General features: G+C 38.6%; 1 protein-coding gene across 1 annotated transcript in view; it reads left to right on the top strand.

Annotated features, from left to right (window-relative positions):
* Positions 1 to 16,562, top strand: part of c12h4orf22 (chromosome 12 C4orf22 homolog) — a 75,495-nt gene that overhangs the window by 43,042 nt on the left and 15,891 nt on the right. Inside the window, exon 4 of the mRNA XM_023344038.1 lies at positions 13,183 to 13,325. Within this exon, the coding sequence (XP_023199806.1) occupies positions 13,183 to 13,325 (143 nt within the window). The remainder of the gene's footprint in view (positions 1 to 13,182; positions 13,326 to 16,562) is intronic.

The following is a 16,562-nucleotide window of genomic DNA, read 5'->3' as shown; positions in this document are numbered from 1 at the left end:
ATTTAAATATTTTTTGTTTAGGTGTTTTATTTTCCCGTTTTACTGTTTTATAAAGGAAACTGTCCTCATGCTAACCTAAAGTAACCCCTAGCATTTATATTTGGAAATAAAATACAATAAAAAACTGAGTTTCTCTAAGTGTTTACTCTGTGGCATCCTGTATTAAAGGAGGAAATGTCTGCGATTCGGTTATATTTACAGCTTTGTGTGGCTGCTCATGGTTTTGAGGTGTTTCGCTTTATTGATTGTCCTGCACCAGCCCCATTCTTCACTGTGCCAGGCAGCAGAGGCATTCAATCTACAAACAAAAACTACAATGACACTTTTCCCGACATTGTCAAACATTGTAAAAAAAAAACCAACCTGAAATCTGCTTTGTTTTAGTGACTTTTAGGACCTGGTTTCTGGTTTATTCTTCCACACCTCTGCGTCTCCCTACATTAACATCATCTGGATTTAATGCCTAAGTAAAGATATTTAATATTTCTAAACTCAAGCTCCTTTGCCAAACCCTTTCCCCTCATTCTGCTTGCCTAAGTAACTGTAAGTGGTCATTGGCTCCTGTGCTACCAGACTGGCGAACCTGGCTGGTCATCTCCTCTCTTTCAGAGCAACACATCAAAGCAGGAGACACATATTTTCAGGACTGGAGTTACAAGAAGAGGAAAATGGATGTTGGACAGGTGGACAACCGGCAGATTTCACTGGGTGTGATTTACAGAGGCAATAAAAATCTGAAAATATGAAACATTAATCTCCGTTAGGCTCAGTTTACAAAGTTCTTCAGTTCTCCTAGACATTATATCATACACAGTGCTTTGCTAAAATGTTCCTACTACTTTCTTTTTTACTTAAAGTGGAAGAAAAATGGTGCAATGTTAAGACTTTTTCACATCTTCAGATTTGAACAATTAGGCACATTTTCACTCAGCCTCGTTAATAACTGAAGTTTAAAGCAGCATTAGGTTCAGTACACATGTGAACATGGATCAGCTGCAGACCTACAACTCCTCACAATTTCCAAAAATCTGGCCTTATTGTAGAAAGAAACCTGGAAGGTTTGTTGAAGACTTTGCAGCAGACGATGTGATGCGATGTGCAAAGAACACAAAATGTGGAGGAAACCCAATATTGCACATCCCACTGATTGCACTGTGGTGATAGCAGCATCATGCTGTGGAGAGGTTTTTATTCTGCAGAGATGGGGAAGCTGGTTAGACTTGACGGAAAGATAGATGGATGCCTCTAAAAGCTTCTTCCTCTTCCAATGACCCTAACCATACAACCACAGCTACAATACAACCGTTTAGATCAGAGCTTCAGAGTCATGGAGAGAAAACATTTTGTTTTTAAAGGGGACAGTATGCGTTTTCCGGGCAAATTATACCATTTTATAGCACAATGAAATAACTATGTTACAAAATTGCTGTACATATCAAATATGACTTTCACTTCAATATTTAACACCTTGAAATTGGGCCTCTGTCTCTTTAAAAACGCTGGCTCTTTCTGAAACTGCGCGCTCAGGAAGTCATCACAAGATCGCTCCTCTGTTAACCCTTTAATATTTTCACCAGCATTCCACCAGGCGTTTGCTAATTCCTGTTGCTAGTCTGAAGGAGCTGAATGGAGGAGTTGCGGGAGAGGGCTGCTCTGTGAGGCGGAAGCTTGGAAACTTGGAAATTTCAGTTCTAAGGTGGAGCTAGCCTAACCAGGAATTTTGCCTAGCTGACTGGTTGCCATGGAGATTAAAATATTTCTCAAACATGCTTGAAAGAATCAAGGCAACACTTGGTGTGTTTTTCATGAGGGAGCAACATCATAACATGTTGTAAAGCTCAAAAACGTTGATTTAACAGCCCCTTTAAAATTGCTTCACAGGTAAAGTAGCAGCAAACAAACATTTTTGTCTTCGGTGTAAAATGTTTTCATACTCTGCAGACTTAAAGCCCAATTCAGTCAGAAGTAAAACTACCACATCCCAGTTGTACAACTGGAAGCTGCCGGTTGCTCTTTAAATAGTTGCAAGCGTTGGTGTGAAAGATCGGTATGTGTTTACTGCAGCCGGACCACCGTCATGTGGTTCCTTCCTCCGGCGCAGAAACTTTGTGAGAAGGTCCGCTGCTGCATCTGTCGAGCTGCAGATGCAGCTGACCAATGCATCATGCACTTCCCTGCTTTTAAAAGAATCTATTAAAGCATCCACCTCAAATAACAGGAAGGGAGTGAACCTAGAAGAGCTGTTTGTGGCGGCCATGTTTATGTCCACTTTAGAACCAAAGCGAATGTGGAATGTTTGCAAAGCCCTGCGATAATTAGGATCATTTTTTAACGATGTGCTACAAGGATGTGAGGCACTCATGCCCTCCAAGAAGAATGCTTATCTGATTGCTGCCGCATAACTCTAAGCGTGTTTGTAATCTACAGCTAAATGTAATACCTGTCAAAGACTTATGCTGCGATTTGGTGTATAAAATGTCTTTATAACTGATTTCTTTGTTTTTTCCTTCAAAAAATAGCTGGACTTTTTATAACATTGACCAATACTTTTCTTGACTATTTGTAGGTTTTTGTTTGGACTTTGGCTGTTTTTTTTTTTCTTAGTTTCAGTCCAGTCCTAGTATCTGATTATAGCAGCAAGTCAGTGTAGCATTTGGAAAGCATTTAATGAATTGGTGTAGCTCACCATCTTTATATCACCAATAAAGTGGAACCTCCTGTGGGGTTTAGGGACCGCAGCGGCCCGCAAATAGCTGAAATCTGTGAATACTTGAGACACTTTCTAAAACGCTCACAGCTGCCTATTTTATTGGCTCAAACACTAAATATAACTTAATATTCATTAACACCCACAGTGGAAACCGTTTTGGCTCTTCAGCTTCCTGAGGTGCGTTTGTTTTCCAATATTTTTGAAGAAATCTGTGAATAGAAAGAGTTTCCGTGAACAATTTGAAGTTGTGATTTACAGAAACATCCACTGTGTCCACTGAAGCATCCAGACTTTTCAAAATGAATGCAAATTTTATAAGTGATTAATATCTCAGAAATTTTATAGAAAAAAACTTGGAAATTGCTCAGTTTCAAAAGTCCAAACTTTTCTAGAGTAATAAGTTGACAATTTTCAACTTTTGAAGTTCCAGACATTTTTTTATTATTTTTAGCCAGATGCAAATTGGAAAGTCTCAGTGAACTTTAGTGTCTATTATAATACTGTTTCCTGACAAATTTTTATGTTTTTTGTCACCAAAGCAATTTTCATTGCTCTGTAAGTTTATTATGTAGCACGCAACCTGTTCACTTTGTGCAGAACTACACATGTACACAATATTTGTTTGTCTTTATCTCCAGAAAGAACAGGATGGTAAACAGATCATTTAAAAAGGGAAACTCCACCATGCCTGTGTATTTCGCAAAATGTTTCTTGGGATCTGACCAATCTTTGATAGAACCACATCACAGAGCAACAGGTCCTTTTGAACACTTCACTTGTGCATTTATTTTTATTCGCTAGCAAAACATCTATGAGTTTAAAAGGTCAAAAATTAGCTAAAACAAACCAGAAGTTTTCTAGAAAAAAATTTCAGTGTCAAAAGTCAAAAATGTTTTAGATAAAACTCCAAAATGTTCAACTTTTGAAACTCCAGAATTTCCCGTTTTTTCTTGAAATTGTCTGAGGTTAATCCAAAACTTTATGAGCTCTTAGGCAGAAAGGTACTTTTTTTTCTATGTAAAATGATCCTAATACGTCGTCGTACATATTTGATGGCAACTTTAAAAACAAAAAAACGCACACAATTGGTTCAGGGTTCTTCTTCTTACAAGTGTGAAAACAACCATAAGCTGGCATGAAGTCGCATTTTTGCACCAAGAAGGTGAAATCCATATATTTAACTCGTGTGGTTTCCCTGTGACATTAATGACTTATACATTGGTCTCACATGTCTGCTTATGGAAAACTGAAAACCTTCCCGTTGGAGTTTTGGGGATTTCCGGAAGCAAATTGCCTCAAGATGACAGTTTGTTTTGACATCAGGGAAATTAAACTGTAAAGCTATGAAAACAACATCTGTTAAAAGATCTTTATTGCATTGTTTTGCTTATAGTAAAACTTATGTTTATACTTTTTACAGGAGGCTACTCAAGCAGAAATCATCCAGTAATTCATTGTGTGAACATTAAATGAAATACATGTCATAAAATGTCAACATTTAGGTTTTAATGCTCCCATTAAACCATCTATAAAAGTCTTCTGATTCGTTTAGCCAAAGGTCTGTGTTTGTGTGCCAACTAATGTACATTGACTGACAGTCTTGCAACAACATGCAAAAGACTTTTGCTATATTTAAATGAGTAGATGGAACAAAAGGCATTAAAGTTTTCTCACAGTCAATAACACTAAAAGCTTCCTTTTTTTTTTTTGAGAACTTTTTGCAACCTTACCAGAGAAAAAGTGACCTTGCTGCTCTGCTTTCACACTCGTATATTTTAGGCCAAACTGGTAATTTAAAAGCCAGAGGAATGTGGAAAACGATTCTGGGAGAGGAGGGCAGGAAAAAGATATGCCTTCCTCGGTCACTTTGGTGTCTGAAATCCGTCGCTGAGATGGCATTTGACTGATTTGTGTTGTGACCGCATGTGCCAGACCCGCCTGCTATCCTCAACCCGTAATTCCTCCATCAATTCAGGCATGCAGCTAATTTACTGTAGAGGCCGGACTTTCTTCTTCGCTCTCGCACAGAGCAGAAACATTACTCCCCTCCCCTCCACCTCCTCTTTTGCTATACAGGGTCCTGAGACAAGCGTCGTAAGTGATGCCACCTGTCAAGCTGACAGCTTTTTCTCAACATGGAGGAAAATCTTCATCTGCTGCAGCTGTGAGGACCAGAGACTGATCTGCTACTTTTTGTGTTGGTGAAACAGAAAGTTTTATAAGATGTTTCCTAACAAATAAACATGGCAAAGTGAAAGAGCAAAACTAAAAGAAGAGCCTGTTGGTTATGTTTTCTGCTGTAAATGTTTGAGTTTGATTTCTTTTACCTTTGCTGACAAAGACATTTTTCTTTAAAGGGGCAGTGCTGTGTAAAACTGACTATTTTTTTAGCTTTAACATCATATTACTTTGTTATTCTCTCATCAAAAACATAACTGGAGCGTCGTTATGATTCATTCATGCATGCTTGAGAAATCTTTTAATCTCCTAGAAAGATTCTCCTTGGAGCTGGATTTTTCCTCCATGCCCTCCCCCACTATAATGAGCTCCCCTCAGCTCCTTCAGACTAGCCAGCAGCAATTAGCAAACACCTGGTGGAACTGCGCATCAGTAGAGCTCATTATAGAAGCTACTTCTCAGTGCAATGCTGGTAAAAATATTAAAGGGTTAATGGAGGAGATGTTTAGATGACTTCCTGAAGGCGGACCTTCAGAAAGAGCAGTAGTTTTTAAAGAGACAGAGACCCAAATGTATATCAAACATTTGATAAATACAGTGTTTTTATAACAACTGAAGGTAACATAATTACTTGATTGTGATATGAAATGATTTTATGTTGCTGGAAAACACATAATTCTGCATATTTAAACTATATGGCACATAAAAAGAACAACATTAAAACTGGTCATCTGATGAAGTTTGCTCATATTACCATCTCTGCTTCTTGCTTCAGCAGGAAGTTGCATTCCCCCCTCTACAATAGAGGCATGTTGTGGCTATTCTTGGCCTTCAGATTTGGTCATTTGCTAAATGCTGCATTTATACCTCCTCAACACAACCACAGCTTCCACTGTGGTGTTGTCATGTTTCCATACGTACCCCATTGTGTGCATACCAGTTTGCTGCTTCTGCAGAGCGTTAGAAATCTCCAGACAAAGCAGGATTCCTCCAGCCGGCATGGAGGAAAAGCAACAGAGCTGCGTTTTGGGCCCGACTGGGGAGGTTTTAATAGAATTTCTTAAACATCAATTGCGAAAAGCAGAATAGCATTTTCTGATTCGGAGTGCCCTGTAATTTCAAGCGCGTGGGTTCAAGCCACTTATTTTGTGGTGATGGCTTTACTGCCGGCCTCTGCAAAGAGGCAGGAGCCAACGCAACCCAGGGTTGAGCTAGCTGCTTTTTGCCTTCCTGACTGATTGGCGGAGCTGATTCCCGTTTTGGTGTTTGGCCACAGTCGCTCTGCCCTCATGGCTAACCTCACTGGGCGTAGCTGACTACCATTGGGTGTTTAGAGAGCTCAACGCGAGGACACCTGCTTTTGGATTTATTTATTTGCACAAAAACACACATGCAATAAGTCCATGGATGCAAATGGAAGAAACATGAAGTTCCATCATTTTAACACAGATATATGCTCTACGTTTTTTGGAAGTCAAAGGATTGCAAATTGGGAATTTTCCGTTTATTTATTTTAATGTTGTTTCCTGATACATTGTTATGGATTTTAGATCCCAAACCATTTTTATCGTTGTATAAATTCATTAAATACAACACATCCTGTTCACTTTGTCTAGAACTACACTTGTAGAAACCAGAGGACGGTATTAAACGGATAATTAAAAAGGGAAAACCCACCATGCCAGTGTATTTATTTAGTCAAGTATTTTGTGGGCCTGGCCAACCTTTGTGTTGGGCTTAAGGGAATACAGATACAACCACATCACAGAGCAACAAGTCCTTTTGAACACTTCACTTGTGCATTTTTTTATTCGCTGGCAAAACATCTGTGTAGTGACACACCCTATAATTACAAAAGAGCAAAATAAAATAAATTTAAATGCCTTCTGATTATTTTCATCCCTGTTGCTTGCACTCAAAATTAGATCAGACAATTACTACTAGATCTGAAGTTTAATTAATTTATTTTGTTGTTATTTGGATGACAGAAAACAATCTCAGTGCAGCTGAACTGAAAAAACTGCAGACATGGCAGCATTTCTTATTTTGATTGGTAGAAGCATGTTCATGCCTGTGAAATGATTGAGCTCTAAAGATCTGTTGTTTTTATGTGTGTAGATTAACTGTGACGTGAAAACATATTGTCCCACTTTACAAATATTTTAAGTATTAGAGCCATTTTTGATAGAAAACAAAGTCGTACATTTCCACCAAAAATCTCAAATTTATTATTTTTTCCTAACTCTGAAAGTTACAAGTTTTTTTTCCCCAGAAAATCTAATTTTTTCTAGCTAAGTTGTGACTTTTGAAACTCAGAAATTTTCAAGGTTTTTTTCTAGAAGGTTTCAAAAAATGTCAGAGTTTTTTGCCTCTTTTTGTATCTGCAATGGCCTTAATACCCTAACGTAGGTATGATTAACCACAGTGTTGGGACAGAAAAAATAGCATCCAATAGAACTGAACAATGAAGGTTTCAGGGAGTATAAGTCAAAGTTTAGACTTAAATTGATTGAGATGCTTTTGTATGACCATAAACAGGATTTTCGTACTTTAAACCATCAAATGTTTCTGAATTAAAACAATTCTGCAAAGAAGCGTGAGTCAACTCATCCACAGATTATTTCCCAGTTATTGTAGATGCTTGCTGGTGGTCATTACTGCTAAAGGTAAAAGTAATTACCTTTACAGAGCCGGGTTCCTATAGGCAGCTTTTTTCCTTTAATAAATATAAATCTTGATATGAAAACTGGTTTTTGTAGTTTATCTTAATGTGATAACAAAACTTTTTAAATGAGCTGAAAGATGATGACAAAAAAAATCAAAAATGGAAGAAATCTGTAAGGGAGACTTGGCAGGAAAAAAAAATACATCAAGTGGATTATTATGAAAGGGACAAAATTAGAGTGTTGTATAAATATGCTTCACTGGGATGGATGGAAACCTTGTTGCTATGTACATTTCATAGATTGTCACAGAATTAGATCTAAAGAAAATTAAGAAAGATTTTCCACTCTAATATGTGTTAAAGCCTTTATATAAGATTAAATAAATATAAGACAGGCTAACAGCTAATGTGTGTTACTGACTGCAATGCTCCACTGGTAACAAACCTGTGAGTTAGTGAGCTCTGGCTCTGGATAGCGTATCCTGCAGGAAGTGTAATTTGGGTAGATCCCCACTGATGCAAGTCACCTCAGCACATATGGTTTTCACCATTGCATCTATTTCACAAGCTGGCCGTGTGAAGTCACTTCCAAGTCAAATAAGCAAAGCCCCCCCACCTCCCACTCCCAAAACCCACCCCAATCTCTCCACAGCACATGCACTCAGTCATCAGCAAATATCAAGAAAGGGGAAAGCTACCCAGAAAAAGAGTTCCCAACTAAAACCGTTTCTGTAGTACAGGCCATGTTTTCCTTACCCTAACAAATTTACACAGTTGTTAGTGATGGCCTGGGATTCCTCCTAAGGCTCAGACCACCAATAATAAACAGTGTGGCAGCTGACACCGCAAGACACCTGCACGGCTCCCTGACACTGCAGGATTGTTCCCAGGGCCTGAGGGAGCTGGTGTGGGCAGAGGTGGGCTGTGGGATGAGGAACAAGAGGAACAAGTCCACGGGAGCTGGCAGACAGGTCCGTGTCAGAGCGCAGACATGGGGGATGGGTAAAGCACAAACGGTCAGTGTTGAAACCATCTTGATTTGTTTACCGCCGGTTTTGAGTACTTTAGTACATGATCATTCCCCAGCTTACTGGAAGAAAATCATGCCGTTTTTTTATTTTATGTTTCTTTAGTCTGTGGGATTCTGGCTGGGATTCAGTGATTAAAATACACATTTCTTCGGCTCGCTGAATAATCTTTTGTGCCTCTAATCAAGTTGTTTTGGTGCCTAAATGTAAACAAGAGAGCGAAATGGAAAGTAAAAATAGAAGGGCCAACAGTAAGCCAGTTGTGAAGTAATTTGGTGAATTAAGCCTGTGGAGTTTGGGGGTTATGGTAGAAAGCTGCATGTTTCTATATGTAACCTTTGGCTGAAAGGTCAACTCATCAACATGTCACATTATTTTTGCATCTTTGACTAAAGAAAGTTAATGCAGCTAATAAAGAAAGTCAGGATGTAACATTTTTAGACTTCTTGTCATAAATGAAACAAATAATTACATTAGCCACAATCATTTTGAACAATGGAGTCCCTCAGGGAATTTACTCTTTAATTATGATGTTTTTCAGATTCAGCAAAATTCAACTCATTAGGATAACTGACAACCAAACAGTGGTGTGATATATCAATACCATTAATAAAACACTTTCTAGATCTGGAGTCAAATAATTAGTGTTTTGTTGAAGATTGAAAAATGTCAAGAAAACAGAAGAGAACTGTCAGTTTCTAAAGGACAGAGATATCAAACACATCAAACCCTTTCAAAGGAGTTGATAAAGAAAACTTTAGGACCTTGAAATGGCCTATTGAAATATTAGAAACTATCCTGGAAATCATGTCTGTGCCAGTTAATCAGCTAGTTCAAATGAACAAAGAAAAAGTAATCAGTGTTGCTACTATGAAGAAAGTTTAAAAATTACAAATGTAACCATTCAGCAGCATACGTATTAGCTTTTTCCCAGTCTTTTTGAAATGTCGTCAATCAGATCTAATAATAAAAGCAGGCCATATTCTCTGTCTGCATTAAACAAAAAGGGTGTTACCCAATGCTGCACAAATGTTGGGCTTAACCAAAAAAGTGGCATCAAGATGAATTTTTTAAGGTATTTGTGACACTAGTGGCCTGTATTCAATGGACAGGAAGAAGAGCCGAGAGAGAAATCAAGGACAAGTAGCAAAGCCTTTTATAATTTACTGTAGGCAATTACTGCTTTCAAACACAGGCTAACACAAACTGAGATAATTTCCCAATTCTGGGATCAATAAAGCACATCTTTTCTATTCTTAATACAGATTAGAAACTGCCATCCTTGAAGTATTTTAGATTTAGCTCTGATCCTGAGAAGTGATCCTAATGCCAGAATTAGGCTTTATCAGTGCATTCCTTATTATTGAATAGCATAAGATTAATGCACTTTACAGTTCACAACAAAAATAAATAACTAGGTTAATGAATAAGCTCATCTGATTAAAAAAAAGACACATGATTCTATTGGGTTTGTGCATTGAGAACAGTTTAGCTGCAGAATGATCTCGCTCACTGAGAGCCCCAATGTCCTTTCAACACGTTGAATCGGCTGCACTCAACATGTTGAAAGGACGAGCACATCGGCTGAAAAAACGTCAACAAGACTCTCTGAGAAAGCAAAGGCGAAAGACATTCACAGACATTACGACAGCTGACTGTTTCTGTGTGTTTCTGCGCGACAAAAAGCGGCAGAGTTCATTACCCCGTCCCGTCCTGTGGCTTGCTAGGTTTGTTTAGGTTTCTGTTTGTGTGTACAGTCACACACACACATGCCACAGGATGTCAGGTGGTCCAGCCATTGTCTTCCCACCTGTAGGACATTGTCAGAAGCACAAAGACGGGACACAGTACGTGTCAGCTTCTGTTTGAATCAGATTTGTAAATCCATCTCTTTTAGCCAGGAGGCTTTGAAAGATTGGTCTGTGGAGTAATTCACATCTGAGCAGGAAGAGGCAGAGGCTTATTTATCGAAGCTCAGTTAGTGTCAGCTGGGTTCAGCTTAACAGTTTGTTTCTGAACACACAAACATGTTCGGCTATTTTTTGAGTCTTTATAAAAGAGCAGTGGCCGCAGGGCGTTGAAATGCTTTTGTTGTGCTGAATTGTAGATTAAAGGATTCTCCCAGTCTGCTTATTAGTTTATGTAACCTTCTACCTAAGGTCACCGGTGAAGTTTCTAAAGGACACACATGAAGAGGATTTCAAAGAGGGGCAAACAGAGTGAAACAATGAGCCAGTATCTCTACCTGGGGGCTGAGCAGCACTCAGCGTCTCGACTATTAACCAGACTGATGTTTGCCATAAAGCAGGGCCTCTCCCTCACTGCCCTGTGAGGTCACCGCACCTGTTCTTGACAATTGTTGACAGGTGATGTAAAGCCTCTGCTTGTTTTCCAGGGCGTAAAGTGGAGGTTCCCCGGCTTCCTTCAACAAGGAGCCTGGAAACTCATGGTGCTTGTTTAGCAGCAAATCGGAGTGTGATATGTTTATTCTAAGCTCTCCATATCTGAAAGAAATGCTCTACATGTAGACTGACAAAAAAGCTATTGATATGTTTATCTATAGGTGCATTTATTTCCATTGATTATATATCTACGCAAACTGAAATTGCAAAAATAAATTTGCTTCATGGAAACATGAAAGATGTGTTTTTTCCTGTGAGCTCTGCAGCCCCTGCCCTGCAGCGAGGGCCCATATCCTGACAGGCACACAAATGGGATACCGTACGCTGAGGTATCCTGCAAGGAGGTGTTACTGTAAGCCGAAAAGTTTGACTTACTCATGCTCCGAGCAAACAAGACATGTCAAACACAAAAGGAGTCAGAAAAGAAAGAAAAACATCTTTTCTTTGTGGGAACAGGCAGACAAAACAACTTCTTCACACCTGAGTCCATCTTTTGTTGGGAGTTCTTCCCGTCTGTTGTCATCAGGTGTTATCTGTACTATCAAGTCAACATAAAAAGATCAATTCATGTTCTGCTTTTACCCAGGTTGGTTTTTAACTACTTGGCTCCACATCTCTTTGTCTGATTCCAGTGATAAATTCATTTCTCATCCTTTTCTTCCACTGGTTGTTTAAACGCAACTTTAAAGAGGCTCTCACCGATAAGCAGCTGGAAAAAATGTTTTTATAGTGAGAATATGCTTACATTGAAGAATCCAGACCCGTTTCCCCTTCTGCACTCATTGTCTCTACATCTGATTTGTGTGTTTGGTCTGTTACCAGCACTATCTGCAAAGCTCAAGCATAATCTTGGGTCATCTTTATCTTTTATATTCCATAACTTTGAAGATCTACTGCAAAACCATGAAAAGACATAATATGTGTTCAGCCCTAAGCTCATTTAATTTCAATTCACTTTATTTATACATTTTCAAATTACAACAAATGTCATATTTATAATAAACAGGTCAAATACATTAATTATAGAATTAGAATTTCTCCAAATTCAGTTAAACACCAACCCATGTTATAGCAATAAGTTAATATTTTTTGATGTCTGGAAAATGAGCTGCTTCAAAAACTTCCTGATTATTAAATCACAATCAAAGGCCACTGTGCCGTTACCTAGCAACCCAAGTGGAGCTCAAGCAATCTTGGGCAGCTGGTTTTACCGCCGGATGCTCTGTGCAATGGCTGCTGGAAAAGACAAGTTGGGATTTTGAACAGATCTGAAGTCAGGCAGAACTAACCAGACCAAAATCTCATTATCCAATAATGATTTTGTACAGAAAGGGTAATAAACATATTTTGTATAACCCATAGACATCCTAACCTGTTCAAGGAAGCATACGTCACCTTTAAGTTCAGTTCAGCAGGTTTGTCAGAGAACAATATGGGAGTGTCATTATCTCTTTTAAATCTGCTGTTATTTTTCATTAAAATGCAGCTTTTTTGTTTGCTGTTATTTAAAAAAAAACACACACACACAAAATTAGAATAGCGATTTGCCTTCCACCTAAAAACAATGCATACTCTTAAAAGTGCAGGTAACTAAATCTACCTAAAGAGGCCTGCAGTGTATGAATGTTGTTGAAACCTGTTAGGGATTAAATGAGCTAACCAGTTTGTTCAGGCTAAATTTGAATATAATAAGCTACAAAATGTCCCATCTTCAACGTAATTCAAATAAAAGCAATAACCAGACAACTTGAGACGCCCATGAATAAAAAGGTCTGTTGATGTCCGGTGTTTGCACGAGAACTTTTATACCTAAACTTCACATTTCATGGCATTCAAAGAGACTTTCCTGCTCCGACTGTGGGAGTGTTGGAACGGAAATCACACTCCAGTAACTGTAAGTTAAAAGATTCGGGCCCCGAGGAATCCCACGCTCTTATCTAAGCAGGATATTCTGCAGACGGCCCACCTCTCTAAAGCTTCTCCAGGACGACATCAGTTTGAGTCATTTTTATCCTCAACATGTGTCAAAATTTAACAAGACCCTTTGTATTTTAAGATTGGTCTATTCCTGCCAGATGCCTTTCATCTGTCCAAAAAACCCGACATTTGTCCTTACTGGTCTTTCCCCAGAAAAAAAGTTTAATGGTCATGATGATTTACACAGAGGCTCTCCTTTCTTTTTTCTCTCCTCTTTTACAGTCGGTCATTTTCATAAGGGATTATAATACTCTTGGACAGGAGGTATCTGGATATATAGACTACGCCCACAGGCTCAAGACACAAGATTTTGAACCATATTTCTGTGGAAAGAAAAGGCTCATGCCAGGACCCTCAGATTTATGGTAAGTCTTATTTTATTGTAATATCTCCTTTTTAAGTTTGGTCGGATGTCGAGTAGGGTCAGGGTGCGCAGGATGTACAGCAGGAGTTTGGTTTTCTTCGTTTCCTGTTTAGAAGTAATAAAAAAAAAATTACTAATCAGAATTCCTTTATTGTCATTGTGCCAGAAATGTAACAAAATATAAAAAAAATGTAGGTGATCTCCGACATACGAATAAAACCAATAAAACCATAAAAGGAGCTCCGATCCGCCGTGTCTGTGCATGCCGCCATGGAAGACATTGTTAATTAATTAAGGGAAGAAATAAAACATTTTTCTAATCACATCCAGATATTTTTTTAACATTCACCCTAACCACTTTTCCACATTTTGTCGTGTTACAACCACAAATTCCAATGCATTTTATTTTGATCTTATGCTACAGACCAACACAAATTTAGATCTAGGCTTTGACTAGGCCATTTTAACTTAATATGCTTTGTTTTAACCCTTGCCATTGTAGCTGGTGTAGTTTGGCTTTATTTTTATTTTCTTGTCCTACTGGAAGGGAAACGTCTGCTCCACGCTCAAGTGCTATGCAGTTTTTAGTTTGCATCCCCACAGCATGATGCTGCTAACACCATGTTCCACCATGGGGATGGTGTGTTACTTTCTACAGAACATATTTTTGGCCAAAGAGTTGAATTTTGGTCTCTTATCACAGCACCTTCTTCTTTCTTCTGTCAGGATTTTATTTAGGGGCATCAGAGGGGCTGAATACAAATGCATGCCAATTCAGATTTTTCCTTGGATGTATTTTTTTATTGCAACAATTTGATTCGCCTTTATAATTATTTGCTACCTTGTGTTGATCTATCAGTGGAATACATTGAGGTTCAGGAAAAGGGTCAAAGATCCATTCCAGAATTGTATTTCCTGTTCTTTTGACAGTTGATTTATATAAAAACATTTTCTGCACCTGACGTTTTACAAAAGCATTTTATTATTCTGCTTCTTCAGTGAGAAAAGATAACTATACTTTCTAAAACCGTTTGAGTTGGAAGACTGTTTTTGTTAGCTAGCGCTGGATGAGGTTTCAGCAGCACGAGGCTCCATCAGCTGCTGCTAATTAGCTCCACTTCTGTATCTGTATATCTGTGAGACTCTGAGCGCAGGGTTGCACGGCATCCAGAGCCAGTTGCACAGTTTCAGCACAATCCACAGATGAACTTCTGAACTCACAGGTGTAAGCTAAAATCCTCTCCGTATCCCTCGCTCAGACATTTTTATATCTTTATAATTCTCGTTCTATCATCGGCCCTGTGCACACAGAGGGCTGTCAGCAAATCACCGCAGCCAAAACCATTCCCACATTCCTCATACTCGTGCACAGTAACATGTTACCAACATGTCAGATATGTGCGAGAAATCCCAAAAGGACAAACACAACTGGCCAAAGGTGGGAATGACTGTTAATAGATGATTTAGTTAGGAGTTCAGCCAAGTGGCAGACAACCCGTATAACCCCACTGACAGACGGGATAACAGCCTAAACGGTTCAAATGAAGGCACATTTAGAATTTAACCTTCAGAGAAGCTCCATTACAAAAAGTATCTTGCGACACTCAATTACACACAAGTTGTTTGCTCAATACTAAACAGAAAAAACTGAAAATTGGGAAACTACTGTGAACACTCACAGCTAAGGCCTGTTTAGAGAAATTCCCTTAATGGAAGAATGCCAGTTTTGAAAAAACCATTTGGTGCGGGGATGAGCAATGGAAACACTTTTTCACATCACACAAGTCACATGATCAACAAGCAGATGTTGCCACTGGTGAAGAAGAAGACAATGATCAGCGTTGTAATTTTTACTGAGTTATCGCAAGAACAAACTTATTCTCGTGTGGTTTTAGTCGCATTTCTCATTTCATGAAAACATCAAAATTGCAAAATTGTGTTTTTTGAACATCAACAAAATATTGAAAAAGTTTTGCACACATTTGTAATGGAAACACGCCGACTGTCAACAACTGCAGCCCTTCTCAGATTTTTTGGTGCTGATCTCATTTAGGCCAGTTGACACTTATTGAAATCATGTTTATGTTTACGCAGCTAGCAGATGCTTTTAGCAACTTCCAAATTAATTAAGACAAAGCAATGCAGCTCATGTCCCTTTGATCAAACCAGAACAGCTCTATCTGACCTCATATCTTGCAACAAGAAGGTTCTGGTTCGAATCCCAGCTTGGGGTCTTTCTGCATGCGTGGTTTCTCTCTGGGTACTCCAGCTTCCTCCCACAGTCCAAAGAAATGACTGTGGGAGTGTGTGCACCCATGGTTGTTTGTCCTGTGATGTATGGTTAATAGTTCCTTTTAAAATTTAGAACAAAATAACTGAAAGTGCGCAAACACAACATGGTGAAAGGGTAAAATGAGCGGCACTGATCTGAATCCTGACTTGATAAACAGTTTTCAGAAACGGTGATATTGCAGCAGACGTCACGCCATCCCAACTTCACTTCCTGTACTAGAAATTCCACCAGTGCCGCCGTTTCGAAGGTTTCTTACACATATGTATAACGTTCAAATGCCAACAGTGTTGCCACCTACTGGTAGATACTAGATATTTCAGCATTTGTCCACATTTTAACAGTTACAGATAAAAATATTTAATATTACATCCATATATATTCAAAATAAAATAGTGAAAGTCAGTATTATAATGGATACAGTTGTGGATCAAGTTGCTAACACATTGTGTATGAGGGCATCAGAAGTCAGAAGTTCAGTATTTTGGCTGCAGAAAAGTTTCTGTTCTGTAAATATTAACAGAAAGATTCTGTTTACTGTTGATAAAAACCGCAATTTATTCTCTCATTTCATCGCCACTTTCAGATTCTCAGGTCATTTTGTTTGAAAGCTGCCAGAGGTGATGTCATTTTGCAACAGCTTCTGGACCGAACGGGTCCAAAATCCTCCAGCTGAAAGCTAATCACTCAGAACTCATTTTATTGCAACATCAATTACTTTCAACAGCTTAATGATCAACTAAACAGAATGCATTAATGAAAGAAACAAAGTATTTCAGATGAAAGAAGATCTGCAAGTGAAAAAAAATGTCCTACTTTGCTTGGGTTGATTGTTTTGTTTTGTTATCTGTGGAGATGGACACCAACTCCCCGTCCAAGTTTGCAAGGATGGAAATGTTTTTTTCATTCCATTAGTCGACCTTTCTTCAAAAACACCGAGTTGAGACA

This window comes from Xiphophorus maculatus, chromosome 12, assembly GCF_002775205.1.
Source record: "Xiphophorus maculatus strain JP 163 A chromosome 12, X_maculatus-5.0-male, whole genome shotgun sequence".
In the NCBI taxonomy this organism is placed as follows: domain Eukaryota; kingdom Metazoa; phylum Chordata; class Actinopteri; order Cyprinodontiformes; family Poeciliidae; genus Xiphophorus; species Xiphophorus maculatus.
The sequence above is the reverse complement of the archived record's forward strand: the minus strand, read 5'-3'. Positions and strand labels throughout refer to the sequence as shown.